The sequence below is a fragment of the Acipenser ruthenus genome, chromosome 14, assembly GCF_902713425.1.
Source record: "Acipenser ruthenus chromosome 14, fAciRut3.2 maternal haplotype, whole genome shotgun sequence".
Lineage (NCBI taxonomy): Eukaryota > Metazoa > Chordata > Actinopteri > Acipenseriformes > Acipenseridae > Acipenser > Acipenser ruthenus.
This window is the reverse complement of record NC_081202.1, coordinates 20,717,400-20,737,556: the sequence shown is the minus strand read 5'-3', so window position 1 is coordinate 20,737,556 and position 20,157 is coordinate 20,717,400. Positions and strand designations below refer to the sequence as shown.

Below are 20,157 nucleotides of genomic sequence, written 5' to 3'. Positions count from 1 at the left end.
AGAAGTTTAAAGCTGGATTTGGATACAAAAAGATTTCCCAAGCTTTAAACATCCCAAGGAGCATTGTGCAAGCGATAATATTGAAATGGAAGGAGTATCAGACCACTGCAAATCTACCAAGACCTGGCCGTCCCTCTAAACTTTCAGCTCATACAAGGAGAAGACTGATCAGAGATGCAACCAAGAGGCCCATGATCACTCTGGATGAACTGCAGAGACCTACAGCTGAGGTGGGAGACTCTGTCCATAGGACAACAATCAGTCGTATACTGCACAAATCTGGCCTTTATGGAAGAGTGGCAAGAAGAAAGCCATTTCTTAAAGATATCCATAAAAAGTGTCGTTTACAGTTTGCCACAAGCCACCTGGGAGACACACCAAACATGTGGAAGAAGGTGCTCTGGTCAGATGAAACCAAAATCGAACTTTTTGGCAACAATGCAAAACGTTATGTTTGGCGTAAAAGCAACACAGCTCATCACCCTGAACACACCATCCCCACTGTCAAACATGGTGGTGGCAGCATCATGGTTTGGGCCTGCTTTTCTTCAGCAGGGACAGGGAAGATGGTTAAAATTGATGGGAAGATGGATGGAGCCAAATACAGGACCATTCTGGAAGAAAACCTGATGGAGTCTGCAAAAGACCTGAGACTGGGACGGAGATTTGTCTTCCAACAAGACAATGATCCAAAACATAAAGCAAAATCTACAATGGAATGGTTCACAAATAAACATATCCAGGTGTTAGAATGGCCAAGTCAAAGTCCAGACCTGAATCCAATCGAGAATCTGTGGAAAGAACTGAAAACTGCTGTTCACAAATGCTCTCCATCCAACCTCACTGAGCTCGAGCTGTTTTGCAAGGAGGAATGGGCAAAAATTTCAGTCTCTCGATGTGCAAAACTGATAGAGACATACCCCAAGCGACTTACAGCTGTAATCGCAGCAAAAGGTGGCGCTACAAAGTATTAACTTAAGGGGGCTGAATAATTTTGCACGCCCAATTTTTCAGTTTTTTATTTGTTAAAAAAGTTTGAAATATCCAATAAATTTCGTTCCACTTCATGATTGTGTCCCACTTGTTGTTGATTCTTCACAAAAAATTACAGTTTCATATCTTTATGTTTGAAGCCTGAAATGTGGCAAAAGGTCGCAAAGTTCAAGGGGGCCGAATACTTTCGCAAGGCACTGTATATATATATAAATAGGCCCATACACGTATACATAGACTTAAAGAATAAGGACTGTTTTAAATACGAAGGCACAATAGAATATATTAAAAATAAGAACGATCCAATTAATCTTTTATACAACAATAACCATTTCTCAGTTATTGTATTTAAAGACAATGAAACCGGAAGAAAATCTAAATACTGTGGCATAATTAAGAAAGATAATCAAAATAAATCTAAAACAGTAAAAATAAACCAAGTTAAAGTAAATAATAAAATGCAAAATAGAGAGTTAAACATGAATAGGACAGAGAATTCAAAACAGAAAGATAGGAGACCCAAAAATAGACATGCTACCAAATACACAAAAGAGAAGACAGAAGACATAGTATTCAATTTATCAAGTAAAACTTTAACCACATCCCAAAAAGCGGTACTGAGTAAAGGACTTAAGTTTATACCGACTAAAAGATATATATATATACATATATATATATATATATATATATATATATATATATATATATATATATATATATATATATATATATATATATATATATAATATTAGGGCAGTGAATTAATCGCAGTTAACTTCTGCGATTAACGCGTAAATGTTTTTAGAGATTCATTATTTTAACACGCATTAATCGCATTGCTGTGTCTTGAGCCTTTCGGCACACCGTACTTCAATCCCGGCCGCGGAAACATTGTATTGAGTGTCTGAGTGCAGTTATTGTTTAAATAGAAAGTTAGTCACTGAACTGCTTAATGGAGCAAAGCACTAAAAATGAATGGGATTTTTTTTTTGATGGACTCACTGGACAGAAAGACGCTTACTTGTCTACTGTCAAAGTGAGTTCCAGTATCAAACATGAGTACATCTAGTCTGCTGCGTGCTGAACATGCCTTCATCTCTCAAAATACACTAGCAGCTCTTTTGCTACAGGCAATAACAACAACAAATTAAACCCACCAGTTTCAACAGAAATGCAGGATCGCTGCAAGCCCATATCAAGCAGAGTATGATCATGATAATAAATGAGTTAGGCTGCGTTGCTCCTTTTTTTTTTTTGTGCGTAGTATGTAAAGCCTAACAATTGTTAGTTTGCAGTTTTTGGATATGATGATTTATTGTGTTGGTTGTAATTTCTAAATTATTGCCCCTAGTACATTTTGGTGGTGGTCTCAATGGGTAAATTTCATGGTTAAATAAATACATAAATAAATACATTTTAAACAATTTTATTTACAGTTAAGGATAATAAAAACAATAGCACCAGTAATAAGACAAATTTTAATTCAATGGATATAGTAATTTTAATATGCGATTAAAACCGAGATTAACTAAGATTAATTTTTTGAATCGTGAGATTAATCGCGATTAATTTTTTTAATTGCTTGACACCCATATATATATATATATATATATATATATATATATATATATATATATATATATATATATATATATATATATGGGTGTGTAATACCATTGAATGCAGTTATAATGTTGAATCATTTATTGAACTAGTGGTACAATAAATATTTGGAATGACTCAGCGAAAATGCTTAGTCACCACCTAATAAAGTTTATTTTTACGAAAGTAGTGCTTGCTCTGTTGTCTAAAGGAGATAAACAAGCCTCTATAGAGGTGGACTTTTCAAAACATGGTCTGTATATTTACTTATGCAAAAGATACCAGATCTACAGTAGTATGAAGTCTTTATACATTTCTTTGTGTGTAATAATGTAACATAATTAAACTCATCTAAATGTATTACCATCATATTTTTAGTAATCATAAGTATACCACTCTAACTCATTGATGGAAAAATAGAAGGTGTAATTTATGATTAATCCCAATTCGGTTATGTTTACTGTTTTCGTCTCCAGAACTGTACAAAAAACACAAAGAAGCCTGTTCGATCTTGCTCTCACACACAGGATAAAATGAGTTTTCGAGATAAAATGAGTAAAGGCTTTTGTTCTTTGGAATGTGTGTACCTGTTTTCTGTCAATACCTAAACCACATCATTTATACAAGTATTTATAAAAATCACAGTCTGCAGGAAATGTATTATGCCAGTGTTTTCAGTGGATGGTTGTAGTCTTTATTGTTAAGTACACAGTCAAGTTCTGCTTTGTAAAAAATGCTTTCAGGTGACGTAAGAGAACTGTGTCATGCAAATGTTTGTCAAATCGCTGTGATAATCCAGGCAGTTTTGTCCTCAATTACTAGGGAATTATTACTAAGTGAAGGTTTTAAAAGGTTTAAAGTTGTAAAATTGTTTTTGTTGCTAAAGATCCCACAGCATAGCAAAAATGTACTCTATAAGAAGAACAGTGTTTTAGCTTGAATGTAAAAGCAGTTTCATATTATACAAGCACTTCAGTTAGAGATAAGTGCGTGTGTGTGTGTGTATATATATATATATATATATATATATATATATATATATATATATATATATATATATATATATATATATATATAGCTGAAGTACCTGGCGTTGCCTAGGGAAATTCAATATTTCAATATTACATGCATGACAAATTGGGGAACGGTAGCCTTATGGTTTCCTGTAGTTACCGATCTTGGGTGTCGCACAATGCACTCTGACCCCTTTCCCTGTTTTTAACTTTATTTATTTTAAAAAAAATTGTTATTTTTATTTATTTTTGGGGTTTTGTGGGTTTCTTTTAATTTGAGATACATGGCTACTGTAGTAATCCAGCAATGGGGTTACTTAATAAATTACACCCCGGGGGTCAAAATTTTGGATACAAACATAGCCCACGACCGTCCCCTGGATAAGGAGGCCATGCAAAGTTTGGTTGCACTGGCTCCTGCGGGGTCTGAATGCATTAAGGAACAGACAGACAGACAGACAGACTTTCTTCTTTATATATACAGGTACACACCACTTATAATGGACTCCAAGGGACAATGAAAATTGGTACTTCTAACCGTAGTAAACACAATTTGAAATGCTGTCTGTAACTGCGAATATATGTACATTAAATATACAAAATACAAGAAAGCTTAACTGCCAATGTATTGTTTATTATTTGTACAAAAAACGCCCCTGTGGGGTCATCCAATGTAATAAGTAGTACCATTTTACAAATGTATATGTTCGCTAAATGTAATTACAATTTTATACCTTTAAACTGTACAACGGCTGTGTCAACAAAAGCATAGAAAAATAAAAGTAAACTTTCCTGCCTGACGTCACAAATGTATATATATATTCTATAAAGGCTTAGAAGTTGCCAGGTTTTTCAGTCCTGTCCACTGGGTTATGCTTGGCCGTGGAAGGCTGTGGCAGGAAGCAGGGCTGTGGTTTCTCAAGCTGTGGCCGGTGAATCATATTGTGGAGAAGTTGAGGCTGTCAGATTGCGGTTGCGGTTTTAAAGTTGCGTAAGGATTGTGAAAGTCCATATATCCAGTGCAGTGACATTTTATATTGTGTTGATTTACCTGACCTTTTTTTTGACAGCTTTTAAAAAATGATTACAGGAATGCTTTATACGTAGATATTTTATTGGCACGTGTTAAATTGTATGAAACCAAATGTTACAATATTGATGAGACATCCTGTAGTGTTCATATCAAATTAATTAGATGTTGACATAAAGGTTGTTTAAGGGGAACAGAAAATCTATTTAATTTATAATTCACATTGCTTACTAATAAAAAATACCTCATTAAATGGGTACTTTTATATAATTTACATTTTCCTTATATCTAATTTCTTACCTGTTTAATATGCTAATGATGTGCGTTTATGCTTAGATCATTATTTGTCATGCTTCGCAATTACTCCTGCATGCATTTTGAAGACTCCTCAAGTCTAATTGAAGAGAGATGGGGAGGTTACAATACACAAAGCTTCAAAAATGCACTTCAATGCACTGTATTGTATTGTGGAATTAAACATTATAATACAAATACTGTGTGGATGTTTACAAGCATAAGAGAAGGAAAAGAGAGAAAAAAATTGTTAATACTCAAGCTGGTTTCTGTTCAATTGCATTCTTTTTGTTCTGAGCCATGCGTACATTTCACATTCAATTGTTTGAATTGGTATAACAATGTGTTTTTCAAAACAGTTTGATCGGGAGCCTGCAGAAAGGCTGTAAATGTATTGTTGAGAATATAGGTAAATCCACGCAAAGCCACTGCTATTTTAAAGTGTTTGGACAGGTAATTGCAGTTTATCTGCATCCAAGGAAATGATTGCCCTGAAGCATCTGTGAGAGTTTTTTTTAAATGCGTCCCCTGTTCACAAAATAAACAGCTTTCCTTCTTGTAGTAAATCCAGAAAGACTTTGATAAATGAGCCTCATTTGAAAGTTGGGTGGTCGCTGCCAGACAAAGAAAAAACAAAAAGATTCCATATATTGGCTGATTTGCATATCAGTTTTGTTTTAATAATGGATTCCATCCAAATTTTAAACAACAACAACAAAAATAGACCTGGAATGTATGGGTAGTGTACGTTTAGAATTGTCTTACCTCTTTCATCAGAATCATTTAATAAAATGTAATCTGAATTATCACTTGGTTGAAATGTAATGTTTGCTATGGGACATGTACAAGTATTAATATGTTACCACACTTTCTTTCTCTAGGAATGCCCTCTCCCCAGCACTTTGAAGGCCACGGTATGGTATCCTGGAGTATGCCAGATATCACCATCTCTGTTCCTTGGTACATTGGCCTGATGTTTAGAACAAGAAAAAGCAATGGGATGTTAATGCAGGCCAAGGCTGGATCGTCTTCCAAGATTACCATCCTGGTGAGGATTTCATTTCCATAGCAGCCACATTGACTTCATTTTGTTCATCCAAAGAAAACATTCAGTGCTGCCTAGTCAGTTTATAGTGAGTAACACAAGTTGAGTTTGCATAGTAATTCAGGATTATGTATGGATCATTAAAACAAGGTTTCAATAGATTGACTGCTTTTTAAATAAAAGCTTAGATAATGAATTCTAATCTGGGGAAATTAACCTAGACCTGAGTGCTTAAGAACTGGTAAGATGTTTCCAGACATGATATTTGCTAATAATTATTAACAGTGATCACGTTTTGTCAGTTGACCAAACAATAATAAGGTGCCACAAAGAGCAAAAACTCTAGGTATACGTATACATGTACATTTTCTTCATTTCAGATAAGTAACAGCAACGTGCAGTTTGAATTGCACCGTGGGTTCACGCAAATGGCAAATTTCAAATTTACCCAAATAAGGGTAAATGATGGGGACTGGCACCATCTACTAATTGAATTGAAAAACGTTAAGGATGGCAAGGACATGAAGTTACTTGCTTTGATGTCTCTGGATTATGGAATGTACCAGGTAAGAGTTTTGTGTGTTTAAAACCTGAATTGATCATCTTGTTCAGCAGTAAATCTGCTTTTTAATGGGTACCTTCTGTGTCTGATAGAAATGTTTAACCCAGTCTCCACCCAGCACTTTAAGTCCGAAGTGTCGAAAGTTTTGTAATAAAATCCAATAGGATGCCAAGCAGGAATTTCATCTCTTACAAAATAAAACGGCAACTTCTTAACAAACACAATTAGTGTTCATCAAAACAACCAGCTGAAGATATTTTTTATTGCTCATAAAATGTAATCCATTGTTCATTAGTTTTTAGTGTTGCATAACTCTTTCAAACTGAAAAGAAGAGCCTTGCTTCTGGTCATAGATGTTATCACATGTGTAATACAGCTTGCGTGCATTTTTGTAAATTAATTCCAGATTGATAAAAAGAAAATAGCTGGCACACACGTAATAGTAAAAAACTTCATTACACATAATAAGGGATCCACAGGGTTGCAATGAAGAAAGTTAATGTGTACCTGTTTAATGTCAGTAGTGGGGATATCATTTTGGATGTATTAACTTGCATACATGCATTATAACTTCTATGCTGAGTTTCATATAATATTTTACGACTAAAACTTCTCAATTAACCAGTCAGATGAGGTATTAGTGGTGTTTTCAAATTAATTATAAAATAAACAACTATGTTTTGTGTGTCAAATCTAACTGATAAAAATGTATCTTAATAGACACATTAGGGCCTGAAGCATTTTACTTGAGTCTGCAATTAATTTTACAAAACCAAAACCAGAAAACTGAGGGGTAGATGTACGAATGTGTTGCAGCTGTCGCAATAGTCGCAAACCAGTTGCAAACGAGTCGTAAGTCTAGGGTGAAATGTACTAAACATGCGCAATGCTGTTAGCGACTTTTGGAATGCTTTGCGGCAGCAGTTTTTCTTTGCTGTTCAACCACAGATGAATATGTAATTATGGGTGTTCCTGCATACATTCGCAAACATAGGGTGGAGATGGGGTGCAAATTAGGGTTCTCAAATATTATAATGAGATGTACTAAAGCTGCATCAATTTGTTAAGAACTTTTGAAAGCATGGTTTAAAGTCACAATTTTTGCTGCCAGTTGTGCTCAATGCATTTTTGAGGCGAACACCCAAGTACCTAATTTTCACTAAAGTCAAGGTTTAGCGAGGGGCTACTGTATGATTATGAAAAGCTTTTTGTGGGTGAAGCTGGGGGCCCCACTATAGAATCTGATGGGATTAAACTGCCTTTCATATATATATATATATATATATATATATATATATATATATATATATATATATATATATATATATATATATATATATATATATATAACAGTATTAAAATAGGTCAAATGAAGATAGAACAGAATGCATTATACAGATGACGTTTGCATTTTTCAAAAACAATGTTTTTTTTTATTCTTGCACCCTGGCATGTTTAGACGTTATCCTTCAGGCACCTCTGCTGCAGCAAACCACAACTCAACTCCCGCTATTTATTTGAACAATGTTGCATGACTCTCGCAGTGCTGGAGATCTCTCTAAAAAGACGCAACAAATATTTAAATTAGTGTATTGCGGCTCTTTTCATTAACATATTTACTCTTAGTATATACGACAAAATGTATACTTTGCGAATTGTCGCAACAAAAATGCTAATTGCGGTATGTTTGTGCTGCGACTTGCCCATCTTAATACATCTACCCGAGTGGTTTTGTTCAAGGTCTTTTAAGTCCCCCACATTTTTTTCTCATTATAGAATATTACTATAGATTTGTCTCTTCAAAAACAGGAGTAAATTAATAAATGCTAGAAGCAGTTGTGAACCACATTATGCCATGTAAGCCACACCTAATTGTTGGTCAAAATCTTTCCAAAAGGGAAGTGTAGAAATCGAGAAAGAGCTGCCAGGAATGACGCTGGAAAGCCTGTTTCTAGGGGGACTTCTAGGGGATGATGGGAAGATCGAACAGGGTTTTGTTGGCTGTATGCAGGTAAGAAACTAATTGGCTTTTCATTGCTGTTTATTTATTTTTTAATACTTTACCACAGAAGAAATACCTTTGATGGATCTGTTAACTTTTTGGGAAGATCTTGAGGTGATACTTTGAAATTTGGATTTAGAAAGAAAATGGCATTTGTTTAGTATTTAACCAGTTTATTTCCTTGTGTTTGCTTATATGGCTTTGTTTCTTTCTCTCTCAGGAAGGTTCTTTCTGTAGTAGTCATTTCAATTGCTTTAACGTTCACCAGGGATTTCTTTCCAGTCTTATGGTAGAGCCAAATGCACAGGATGTTGCAATATAAACATCATACCTTTTCATAGCACCTTTTCATTGCAGGGTGTGAGGTTGGGAGAGACTGCCACAAATGTAGCCACTCTGAATATGAACCAGGGGAAGAAAATCCGTGTGCAGAATGGCTGTGATGTTAGTGACCCATGTGACTCAAACACCTGTCCTGAGCACAGTCACTGCAGTGATGACTGGAAGACTCACTCCTGTGTCTGTGACCCAGGTATTTCAATGAGAATCTGTTCTTAAAGCAACTCTTGTATTTGACTAGGCAAGTCTGAGTGTGAATTCAGTACCGGGTACACTCAGGTACTGTACACCTGCATTGGCTCAAGATTAGGTTCAGTCTTTGAAGATCCTAATTGAGATGTCAAATCTCATTTAAAGAGATGTTGGCAAGATTTTCTTGAGTTAAATGGGTGGTAGAACAGAAATATAGATGGGAGGTGGCTAGGTCTGGGTTACAAAGCAAGATGAGACATATTTGAGGGAATTTTTTAAACAGAAATGTTAGAATTGTTAGTGCTGTAAATAATTAGTTTTATAGCACACTGTATCATTTTTACAACAATCTCATCTCAAATCTTACTGTTTCTGCATGTACTGTAAATAATAACTTGCTTTCAAATGAAACTAAATGGTGGTGGGTCTTCCACAGCTCACCTTTTCACTGCTTTTGTCCAATTTCTGCACTGTCAATAAAGTTAGTTTGGGGAAGAACAAATATTTTTTTACTGACCTTTTTTTTTTTTTTTAGATCCTCTGACAAACCTAATTCACAATATAGGAATTAGGTAAAAAAGAAGGATGCATATTTCATCACTAATAATAGGGATAAAAGTGATGTATTTTATGAGGCGGTTTATCAGTGGGTGCTTTGCGGTTGAATTAATTTCACTATCCCACTCTCAATATTGGCTTTTCGTTCAAGATGTCACATTCCAATGCGCTTTTATGTAAACAAAAGACTCTTCAACCATGTGGCACTTTTGTTTCACAAAAGGGGTGTTGCTGAAGTACATTTATTTAGGTAGCAGTATGTGCTCAAGAATGTGGAGCTCATTCAATGCATGAATACCTTAGTCAAGTTTATTATTGACTAAGGTCATGTGAATAAAACCTCAAACCACTCACAAAGCTTAAAAAGCATTACAGAAAGCAGTATGCAACAACAGCAAATGATAATGCAACTTCACTAGGAGTAAAAAGTGCACCAAGTTGGGGTTCTATTGCATTAAATACGTACTCCAATATGGTTAGTACCAAAAGTAAGTTTAATTGAGGGTTTCCAGCCAAGAATTCTTCTTTGATAATGTCTGAGGCTTTAAAAATATAAATGATTCCCCCTAATGATGTTATGTGTTAACTCTTGCCTCCAGGATACTTTGGTAAAGACTGTGTAGATGTATGCCGGTTGAACCCATGCGAACATGCCTCAGCCTGTGTCCGTAAACCCAGCTCTTCTCACGGATACACCTGCGAATGTGGGCAGAATTACTACGGGCATTACTGTGAAAACAAGTAAGATTACAGAAACTTCAAAAGGCTTAAGCAGTTTTAGGGGGGGTTTCACCATCTGTCTTTATTTGCACAAAACTCCCTGGTCAGTGGTTTAATTGCAAATTAAAATATGGCAGAAGACTCTGTCCATTTAAATCCAAATATTAAGAGCAAGCAGTTGTTTTGGTTAAAATAAAACAATGATATATATATATATATATTGCTATTAGTACATTTCTTTAACACAAGCATAGTTTTTATGCATTTATGTTTAACCAACCTACCTTAATAAATTACTTTTTTATATAACTTTATTAAAATACCTGACATTTGGTAATTGGCTGCAGATGGACACTCTTGTACTGTGGCAACTTTTATGGGCCAATAGATTCCAAACCTGGGTTTGATTTGTAGATGGAATTTTGATTTTTTGGCAAAGTTTCTGAGGTAAATTGTGTATGATGGGAAGCACCTTGAATTTAGTGTTGGTGTATATTGGTATTGTATATTGCATAGCTCTGCAGGTAATCTATGTCTCTAGGCTCCATTCCTCCACTTTAGGCCTCTTAACTGAATGTAGCCTTTTGCCTAATAATAATAGATGTGTATAATAAATCATGGATTTAGGTTTTAGAATAGTTACTCTGTGTTATTCCACTTACATTGTGTTTTAAGTGCTCAGATCAGCTCAATGTGTACTTTAAATGCTTTACATTTTCAAAACGTAGCATCTGTGGACCATTTGAAGTACAGTTTATTGGGCTGACTTTTTATACAAGTGTTTTTCTCGGGTATTATAATAATGAAGTAAGGCCCCATGTTGAAGGAATCAGGTGACACACAAGCTAACACAAAAGTAAGTGTTAAACTTTGAAAACTCCTGGTGGCCTTGTTATGTAAACTAACCAAGCTCTCTGGTTAAACAGTCACCTCGTCTGTATAGGCACAGTGGGTGTGGTAGCTTGGCTTTACTCACCAAGGCTGCTGTAGCAAAGGTTCATGTTTGTTCTTTCAGCATTTTGTTTTGCAGTCAGGTAAGATGTTTACTGATTTGTCTCTTTTTGATCTGTTGGGAAAGTCATGACATTTTTACCTGTTGCACTTAGTGGCTCAAAAGAGGCTGAATAAATCTAGAATGTCCCTATTTATTTCACAGTTTTTTCTCCAAAAAAAAAGAACCATCTGAAATATATCAAGAGATAACAGAAAACTTATAAATCATTCCATAAGAAGACTTCCTTCATATGCTGATCAGAAAACCAGAAATGTTGACTCAGGGTACCCTTAACAGCTTTTTATCGAGTAAAATCAACCCATGCCCTAAAAAATCCAATATATATAGGTGTGTCTCAATACTACAGTGTGTAAAGAATTGATAAAAACGTTTGTCTTCTGTTTTTTTTGTTGTTGTCAGGATCAATCAGCCCTGTCCCCGAGGCTGGTGGGGCAACTCTATCTGCGGCCCATGTAATTGTGACACTGATAAAGGGTTTGACCCCGACTGCAATAAGACTTCTGGAGAGTGCAGGTGCAAGGTAAGGATTCAAGTTCTGCTTTTTTTGACACTGCAGCCATTAGTGTGTCAAACATTAAGGAGTTACACTATAACTAGTTTTAATTTAATACTTCCTTCCATAACCATAAGTACTATAATTAAGTGCTGCTTTTTCGATAGTCCTCCAGCGTGTCTTGCCTTGTCAAAGTAATCAGTATCCTGGATAAATTCTACTACATTAAAGGTAGACTTGTGTGAACAGATGCAACTTTATATTTGGACTGCTCTCCGTTCTACTGAAAGGCGATTCCATAACTTACCAGTGAATGCACAGCCTGCTTACTGTGTCCAGTGGGAGCAAGCAAAAGAAATCCAAGCATTCTGAGATTAGCACGGTCAAGAAATGTAGAATAACAATGCCAAGAATAAGAACCCTTCATGTGTAATGTATCCTGCCGGCCGTAGCGTTCCGGCACGGTTCTATGAAAAAAAGAAGGACTGGTTAAATTAACAAATGCATGTATCATATCCGAAGGCTAACCACTACAGGCCGCAGGGCAGCGACAGCTGCTTCCCCTGTGATTGCTTCTCGCTGGGAGCTCACACTCGGACCTGTGATGACGAGACGGGACAGTGCCAGTGTAAAACTGGTGTTATTGGTCGACAGTGCAACCGCTGTGACAACCCCTTTGCTGAGGTCACTAGCAACGGATGTCAAGGTATGTGGTAGCAAAATACCTGCAATTTTGTGGAACGGAAAAACTGAGTAGTCCTACTAAGGACTCTATATGAAACAGGTTTTACATTTCAGATTTCAAGCTGATCCCCAGCTTTCAATTAACCTAACTTGATTTCATTAACTTGTTTTCGTTTAGAGTCAAGGACCCAGGATCTTAACCTTGAAATGGAATTGCACCTGCATTGTCTGCTGTGTAATTAAAGAAGTATTGTGTTTAAACTTTATTGCAGTGATTTATGAAGGCTGCCCCAAATCGTTTGAAGCTGGAATTTGGTGGCCCAAAACGAAGTTTGGGCGTCCAGCTGCCATGAACTGTCCCAAAGGATCAGTTGGTAAGTGAGATCTGGGAGGAGTTGTTGTAGCATTCTGTATTGTATGTTCACATGCCCTTGAAGTCTATAAACCAGATACAGAAGCAGACAAAACATTCTTGAAACTCCAGAAAGATTTTGTTTTGCAAGCAACTGTGTTGCATTGACAGGGAGATCCATTATGGTTCATGTCAAAATCATCATCTGGATCAATTTTAAGACACAAATATGCACTGCTCCATTACCAGACATTGAGATGATATAACACATTAGAGCATTAAGTATTAGAATATTGTCAACCTTGACACATTTCTGCAGATCTGTGAATAGAAATTAACATTATAACAAACAGCCTTTGCTTTAATACTTCTGCCCGGTTGGTATAGTATTGTAATAGTACAAGTACTGTAATAGGGGAATCCAAAATGTCATTCTAAGAATGCAGGTTGAAGCATCTTTTGATCCTTTTAGCAAAGACACCATGTCAATTTAAATGAATCTGTTGGCAGACGTTCTCTCCACACTGTTTAGACCTCTGCACCCATGAACACCTATTGCAGATATCTGAATACAGCGTAGACCAATGAAACTGGCAACTAGAAGACATTTTATTTTCCCCTAAATCAGCTGAAAACACTTATGCCATCCATTTGTCTTGAAATGTAAACTATGACTTGGTAATCCAAATTCATAGCTGACAGATGTGTCAAGTTTGATGAAGCTGAAAAGTATTGGAAGTCAATTTATTAAGACAGAAGCTAAATTGTAGTCAGATTAGATTGTGGCTGTGTGCCATCATGACTTCAAGCTCAATTATTTATGCTTTGCCTTTAAAAACTGTTCTCATTGAAGGTGTTTGCTAATGAGTTTGGCTGTCAGACAAATCCCATGCTGTAGGGAGGGCCTGGCACTGTATTCTAGTGAGAGTAACAACAACATTTTAAATCTTTTTGAAGATATTCTTACAGTAACACTTTGCCTATGAATACACATTTTCAGAGATTGGCTGGGCATACGGTTTAATTGTTGAGCCCCAGCACATTTACAAAGTAGATACTAGAGATTCAGTGTCTCTGTGTCATTCAGTTCATTTACGCACATAGCCCCATGAATAAGACAAAAGAAGCAAGACATCGTCTGATTTATTCCAAGTTTCTCCTCTATACAATCTGGTTGTTTTCAGGCAGCGGCAGGACTTGCTTATGCGTGGGCCAACAGCCCTGAGCGTCTACTCACCATTTTCATTTCACACTTGTGATGGGGAGTAGTGTCGCTACAGAGGCTGGGACTGTGTAAATAGTTGTACTCACTTTAACTCCTTGTGTCTCCCATTCTCTAGGGACTGCAGTCCGGCATTGCAGTGAGATAAAGGGCTGGCTTCCTCCTGAGCTCTTCAACTGCACCACTCTCACTTTCTCTGAGCTTAAAACAATGGTAGGTGTTTGTTGTCTGTAGTTTACTACTGTATGTGTGTTGGCAGGTTAGAATAACTGGCTGAATCAAGTCTACTTGGGTCAAAAATTCAACTAAAATAAGGATCTTGCCTCAGTGTCTTTCCTCTTCTCCGGTCATTTGCAAAGGTTGCCCAAGAGGCCCCAGGAAATTCTGGAAACTTCTCTTTTGTAAAACACATAGAAAAATAAGTATTGTACTATTGTGGACATACACACTGTACATTAATCAGTGACTTTCATTACAGTACTCTCTTCTTTCTTGCTTGGGATTTGTGTTTTCCTCAGTTTTCACTTGGGAGTCCCTGTTCAAAATTGAGAACCTCTGCTCTAGTCTGTTTGCACCATGAGTGGATAACAAAGTTTAATGAGTTGCCCATCTGAATAATTAGCAATGGCGTCTTGCATCCACATCCTATAGAATATTTCATTCTAACACAGATTCTTGCTTGTTTGAATACCCCTGTAACTAGAATGAGAAGATGCATCGGAACGAGACTAACATGGCTGGAGACAAGTCCATGAATATTGCGGAGTTGCTGCAGAATGCCACCATGCACACTGATGTTTTTTATGGGAATGATGTGAAGACTGCCTACCAGTTAATATTGCAGGTCCTAGAGTATGAGAGCAAACAACAGGGTTTCGATCTGGCTGCAACAAGGGATGCTGAATTCAATGAGGTACTTATCTTTTGGTCATAACTTTTTGTTTTAAACTTGTATTCCTGCTTGGTTACGTTTCACTCCTATTATTCACTTCCCTACTATATCACAGACTAACTCAAGCTTGGCTGCCTAATAGTGACACCTGCAGGTCATTTTCACCACTGACATACAGACTTGTGCTTTTCCAGATTGTCAGGTCTTCAATTTTCTAACTCATTTTTTTCAGTATCTTAAACTAAACAATACATTTAAAAAAATTGGTATAGAATATTAGTATAGTATTTATTGAGTGTAGGTATCTTTCCTGGATATCTTAACAGATAGTAATCACACATAAATCAGTTACAATGCAGTCTTATATTACATGTAAATTGCAGTTAAAGCTCAAACTGCTAAACTGTACTCTGGCAACACTAGTTATATACATGTTCCCATTGACTATGTGGTGCATGCAGTGTTTTCAGTAAAAGATGTGCATACAATATATATAGTATTCTCTGAACTTGGTTCACTTTTCCCGCCAGAAAAGGCTTAAAGGATTAGCAGCAAGTAATACAGCAGCCGATGACTAATAAACTTGTTCTGTGAGATAACATCTGAGTAACACGGGTCAGGATTAAAACCATCACTAGCAGAAAGACGATCCAAATACCTTTTTATGTTCCTGGCGCAGACTCAGCTGCAGCACTGAACATGTAGCTTATTAAAAAGTGTCAGACTGACAGCGCTAGAGAGCCTTAACTGAAGACTGGGAATGGCACAGGCAAGCACAGCATGAGCTTCTGTTCTGCCAGCGTGCCTCAGTCCTTCTGGAAAGTTCACTTCCCATGACCACCAAATCCTTGGACTGTCTGAAAGACTGCCAGAACACACAGGTGTCTATTAGGATTATTGTATTGTATTAGTGCAACCAACCGTAGCCCGGATTTGAAAGAGTAACATGGAACTGTCCCCTAATCCATGAAAATGTTTTTTTATTCCTTTGATGTTGCAGAATATTATTAAAGCTGGCAGTGCCATCTTGGACCCAAGTAACAAAGAGCACTGGGAGCAGATCCAGCGGACAGAGGGAGGCACGGCCCACCTACTGAAAAGTTATGAGGAGTATGCCAACAATATGGCACAGAACATGAGAAAGACCTACCTGAAACCGTTCACAATTGTGACTCCAAATATGAGTAAGCCAAGTTTTATATCTAAATCTGAATGTGTATTTATCATCTTTTACTAAAAAATATTTTTAAAAATGAATAAATAGTGTAAGCGAAACAAATATCATGCCAACTAACTATCCATGTATAACTATCCATTGTCCAAGTTGTTGCTCTTGATTTTCTGGACGACTCCAACCCAGAGAGTGCCAAGATTCCTCGTTTTGAAGAGATCCGTGAGGAGTATCCCAAAGACCTGGAGTCCACTGTCAAGTTTCCAGGCGCCATCTTTAGACCACAGGAACCCAAAGGTGAATGTCAATCCTTCTATTAGCAGCAAACTTAGTTCTTCTGTTGAAGCAGTAATATATGTACCACCATAGAAAACTTAAAACCAGTGCCTGCTGTGCCAGTTATATTTTTACGTAAAACGTAAGTTTAAAGAGTATGATATTCAGAGCAGTTCTCCATCTGAACACACTGAAGCTGTATTACTCACGGCAGGAACATCAGAAGCTGCTGACAGATTCATTATTCTTGTGGTTTATTTTTTCCTTGTAGTAAACCCCACAGACCAGCCACTGGAGCCGAGTGACTCTCCTGAGGTCAGTGAGGCCTCTGCAAAGAGAAAGAGAAGACACCCTGAAAAAGTCAACCCTCATGTGGTTGCCGTGGTGATGGTATACAGATCAATGGGACAGCTTCTGCCAGAGCAATACGATCCTGACAGGAGGAGCTTAAGGTATAGTAGGATATTGTATTTTCAGCTCTAGCCAATAGCTTGCATTGTGCAAATTCTAAGTTGGAATAGAGCACAGAATTTAATGCTGCAGTAACTTTCGTTTATCTGCTCCTACTAGCTGTTGAGTGCTACTTGAAACCCTGTAAGATAAAAACCTGTGTTAGGTCCAAGATTTCTCTTTCCTCTCTGTGGAATATTATGAAGTACTATAAATAGTTCTAAGAGAGATTTAAAAAAAAAAACTTGGCCTCTTAACTGCTAAAGATCTTCAGAAAAGGTTATATATTCACATGTTTTCCCTTTGTATTTGTGTAGGTTACCTAACCGGCCTGTCATTAACACACCGATTGTGAGCACCACAGTCCATAGTGAGGAGGGGACTCTGCCCACTCTGCTGAAGGAGCCTATCACTTTGTACTACAACCTTCTAGAGACAGAGGAGAGAACCAAGCCTGTCTGTGTGTTCTGGAACCACTCGATTCCGTAAGTTCTTTTCAAAAACAAGACCTCGCCAGGTTAACCCCAGGCATGTGAGATGACTTGTATACAAGGGTTACAGATTACCAGGAGTACAGAGAGATCAAAGACCAGCAGTGTGTTTTCCGGCTATACTGTAAATGGCAGCTGTGGGCAATGATTCATATTATATAATATTTAATTAGTTTTAAGCCCAGTGGCTTAGTTTTCATAGATATGTACCATACAAGCAAATGTGTCAAAATAAATTTCAGGAGAATTTTAGAAAGGTCAGGTGAAAGGCAACATTTAGTCTGCTTCAGGGCTGTGTTTGGATTATGCATCACAGCTCAGTTGGATCATTGAGACACGTCTCAGAGTTACACAGTAATGAAGGAGCTGGGCTTGGACTAGAACCCAGTGTAATCAGGTTAAGCAACAAGGTTACATTGCTCCATGTATAATTTTATAAAACAGTAATTTGAGCATGGCTATACGCAGAAGAACTGCATTTTAAGGTTCAAGGTTGAATTATTGTTGTCTAGATGCATTATGAAAGAATTTACATCGAGCGCTATATGTTAGTATAAGGTGAAACCTGGCTCTATAATATATATATATATTTATTGTTTTTGGCAGGATCGGTGGGACTGGAGGCTGGTCCTCCAAAGGCTGTGAGCTTGTCTTCAGAAACGAAACCCATATCAGCTGCCAATGCAATCACATGACCAGCTTTGCAGTGCTCATGGATATCTCCAAACGAGAGGTACGCTTTCATGTGACCGGCCCTCTCACAAAAAAAGAAAGCTTTCATTGTATCTCAGGCATGGAATGAAACTTTATTAGGCCCATTAGGCACCAATTAGGTTAAGGTAGACACAAGTCTTTATTTGAAACTCATTTGGCAGGTTTCAAAAGAAGTACCTTTAGGCAGGAACTTGGTTACTGAGGCAGGAATGTTTCATTCAAGGTCAGCAAGCACAACTAAACTATTTAAAAAAATAACATTTACTGTGCACCTATGCAAGGTTTTATTCAAGTTAATCAGAGTATTAATTAAGAAAAAAAAATCTAACATGCAACCAATGTTAGATTATCTTCAGATGCAACAGATTACAAATAAAACAAAAACAATATAAGATTTTCTGTTAAGATTAAATGTGAATAATTTACTGGCCACAAAATCATTTTAGATATGCAAAAACATGATCCTTTTTTTCGTTCTTAATGTAAGTCATATCAGTTCATTGTAGGCAATAGCCTCACAACTAATGTATATGCTGTCTTGTATGAATGTGAAGAGCCGTAAGGGATAACGAACTACAAACTGGACTGGTACTAACTGAATTGTTTGGAGTCCCAATTCTGCTGAAGTTCTTTAAAGGCTTTTTGAGAATTACATCTCCCTCAGCCAGTCCTTGGCAGACAGATTATCTTCAACCCCCTTACATAATACGTTCTAGGCACTTTTCTTGTTAGAAGCGTTTAGACTGGTGTATTTTTCAGTCATGTGAATAGTGTTTGTCAGATCTTCACTAATGACCAGGGACAGTTAATGAGGATTCTTGGTTCCCACGCAAGCAAATAGATTTCATAGCCTTGCACTCACATCTGTGGAAATGAGCTGATAAACTTCTTGGTAACCGGGATAGTTATTCATGTGTATGTAGGATTTATTCAGTTTTCCTGCAGGATATCTTTCAGTAAAAATAAAACAGGGTGAGAGAAAACCAAATCATGCCATTTCAATGGTTTTCTTTTTAATATAATGAAAAGAAAACAAATATTCTGAACTTGCCAAGGCGTTCAGCATAAACCCGAACTCTTTGTTTTTCATTTCAGCATGGTGAGGTGTTGCCCTTGAAGATTGTCACCTACACCACAGTCTCTGTATCCCTGGTGGCCTTGCTGGTGACATTTATACTGCTGGTCATCATCCGGACACTGCGGTCGAACCTTCACAGCATTCACAAGAACCTGGTTGCAGCTCTCTTCTTCTCCGAACTGGTCTTCCTCATTGGAATCAACCAAACCGACAATCCAGTAAGGAGAGGAGGGCTCTATTCCTTGATATAGTGTGTTCTTAATTAGGTATACAATGCCAGTGCTCTTGGTGGTGTGCATGCTAGATATTCCTTAAGACATTAAACAGTTAGGCAAAAACACTTGGGCCCAAATTTATAAAGGGGAAAAACCAACCGCAAAAAGCCATGTAATGTGCGTGTTCAGTACGGCCGCACTCAGCGTCAAAATAACAACCTATTTTATAAGACTAATTAGGTGAAGCAGGCAATTCTCCAATCAAACAATTTAAATATCCCTCACCGCAATAAGTGCTGGAGAATTACACACCTCTCCCAATAAATAGCGGGTTTGGATCAACCCTGCGTGTGTAGGCTACACATTCCAAAACAAAATGAATAGCACACAAAGACCTCAGCCTGGTACTAGCCATGGTGATGAGGATGCTTGGAAGCAAAAACTGAAATTTACCAATATGGAAGTGGAGATTTTGGTACAAGCAGTACTTGTAACAAATGAAGATTTGTTACAAGCTCGAAATACATCACCAGGACAAAGGAATAAAATATGGAATATGTGGTGGCTTCATAAACAAATATACCACTTCAGAGTTTGTAGTAAGTTGCTTATACATTACGACACATCATCCAGTTGTGCTTCGCATATTATTTAAACTAATTATTTCGTGTAGAATAATTCCAGGCGTATACACTTTTCAAACTTCATAAACAATACATGGCAGTCAAACGGGTGGAAAATCCTTCCATTGTAC

General features: G+C 37.1%; 1 protein-coding gene and 1 long non-coding RNA gene across 4 annotated transcripts in view; one reads left to right on the top strand and one right to left on the bottom strand.

Annotated features, from left to right (window-relative positions):
* Positions 1-20,157, top strand: part of LOC117419880 (cadherin EGF LAG seven-pass G-type receptor 1-like) — a 98,656-nt gene that overhangs the window by 65,220 nt on the left and 13,279 nt on the right. For all 3 annotated transcript variants that reach the window (XM_058986088.1, XM_058986087.1, XM_034033207.3), the window contains 16 exons: positions 5,814-5,980; positions 6,358-6,543; positions 8,437-8,550; positions 8,899-9,073; positions 10,230-10,371; positions 11,765-11,885; positions 12,381-12,564; positions 12,815-12,916; positions 14,235-14,329; positions 14,820-15,029; positions 16,009-16,192; positions 16,333-16,476; positions 16,727-16,907; positions 17,223-17,390; positions 18,003-18,129; positions 19,206-19,406. In XM_058986088.1, the coding sequence (XP_058842071.1) occupies positions 5,814-5,980; positions 6,358-6,543; positions 8,437-8,550; positions 8,899-9,073; positions 10,230-10,371; positions 11,765-11,885; positions 12,381-12,564; positions 12,815-12,916; positions 14,235-14,329; positions 14,820-15,029; positions 16,009-16,192; positions 16,333-16,476; positions 16,727-16,907; positions 17,223-17,390; positions 18,003-18,129; positions 19,206-19,406 (2,501 nt within the window). The remainder of the gene's footprint in view (positions 1-5,813; positions 5,981-6,357; positions 6,544-8,436; positions 8,551-8,898; positions 9,074-10,229; positions 10,372-11,764; positions 11,886-12,380; positions 12,565-12,814; positions 12,917-14,234; positions 14,330-14,819; positions 15,030-16,008; positions 16,193-16,332; positions 16,477-16,726; positions 16,908-17,222; positions 17,391-18,002; positions 18,130-19,205; positions 19,407-20,157) is intronic.
* Positions 10,212-12,384, bottom strand: LOC131697420 (uncharacterized). The gene is made up of 3 exons (XR_009307264.1): positions 12,166-12,384; positions 11,327-11,416; positions 10,212-10,326 (listed from the first exon to the last, which is right to left on the bottom strand). It is a non-coding gene; the product is annotated as an uncharacterized LOC131697420 (long non-coding RNA).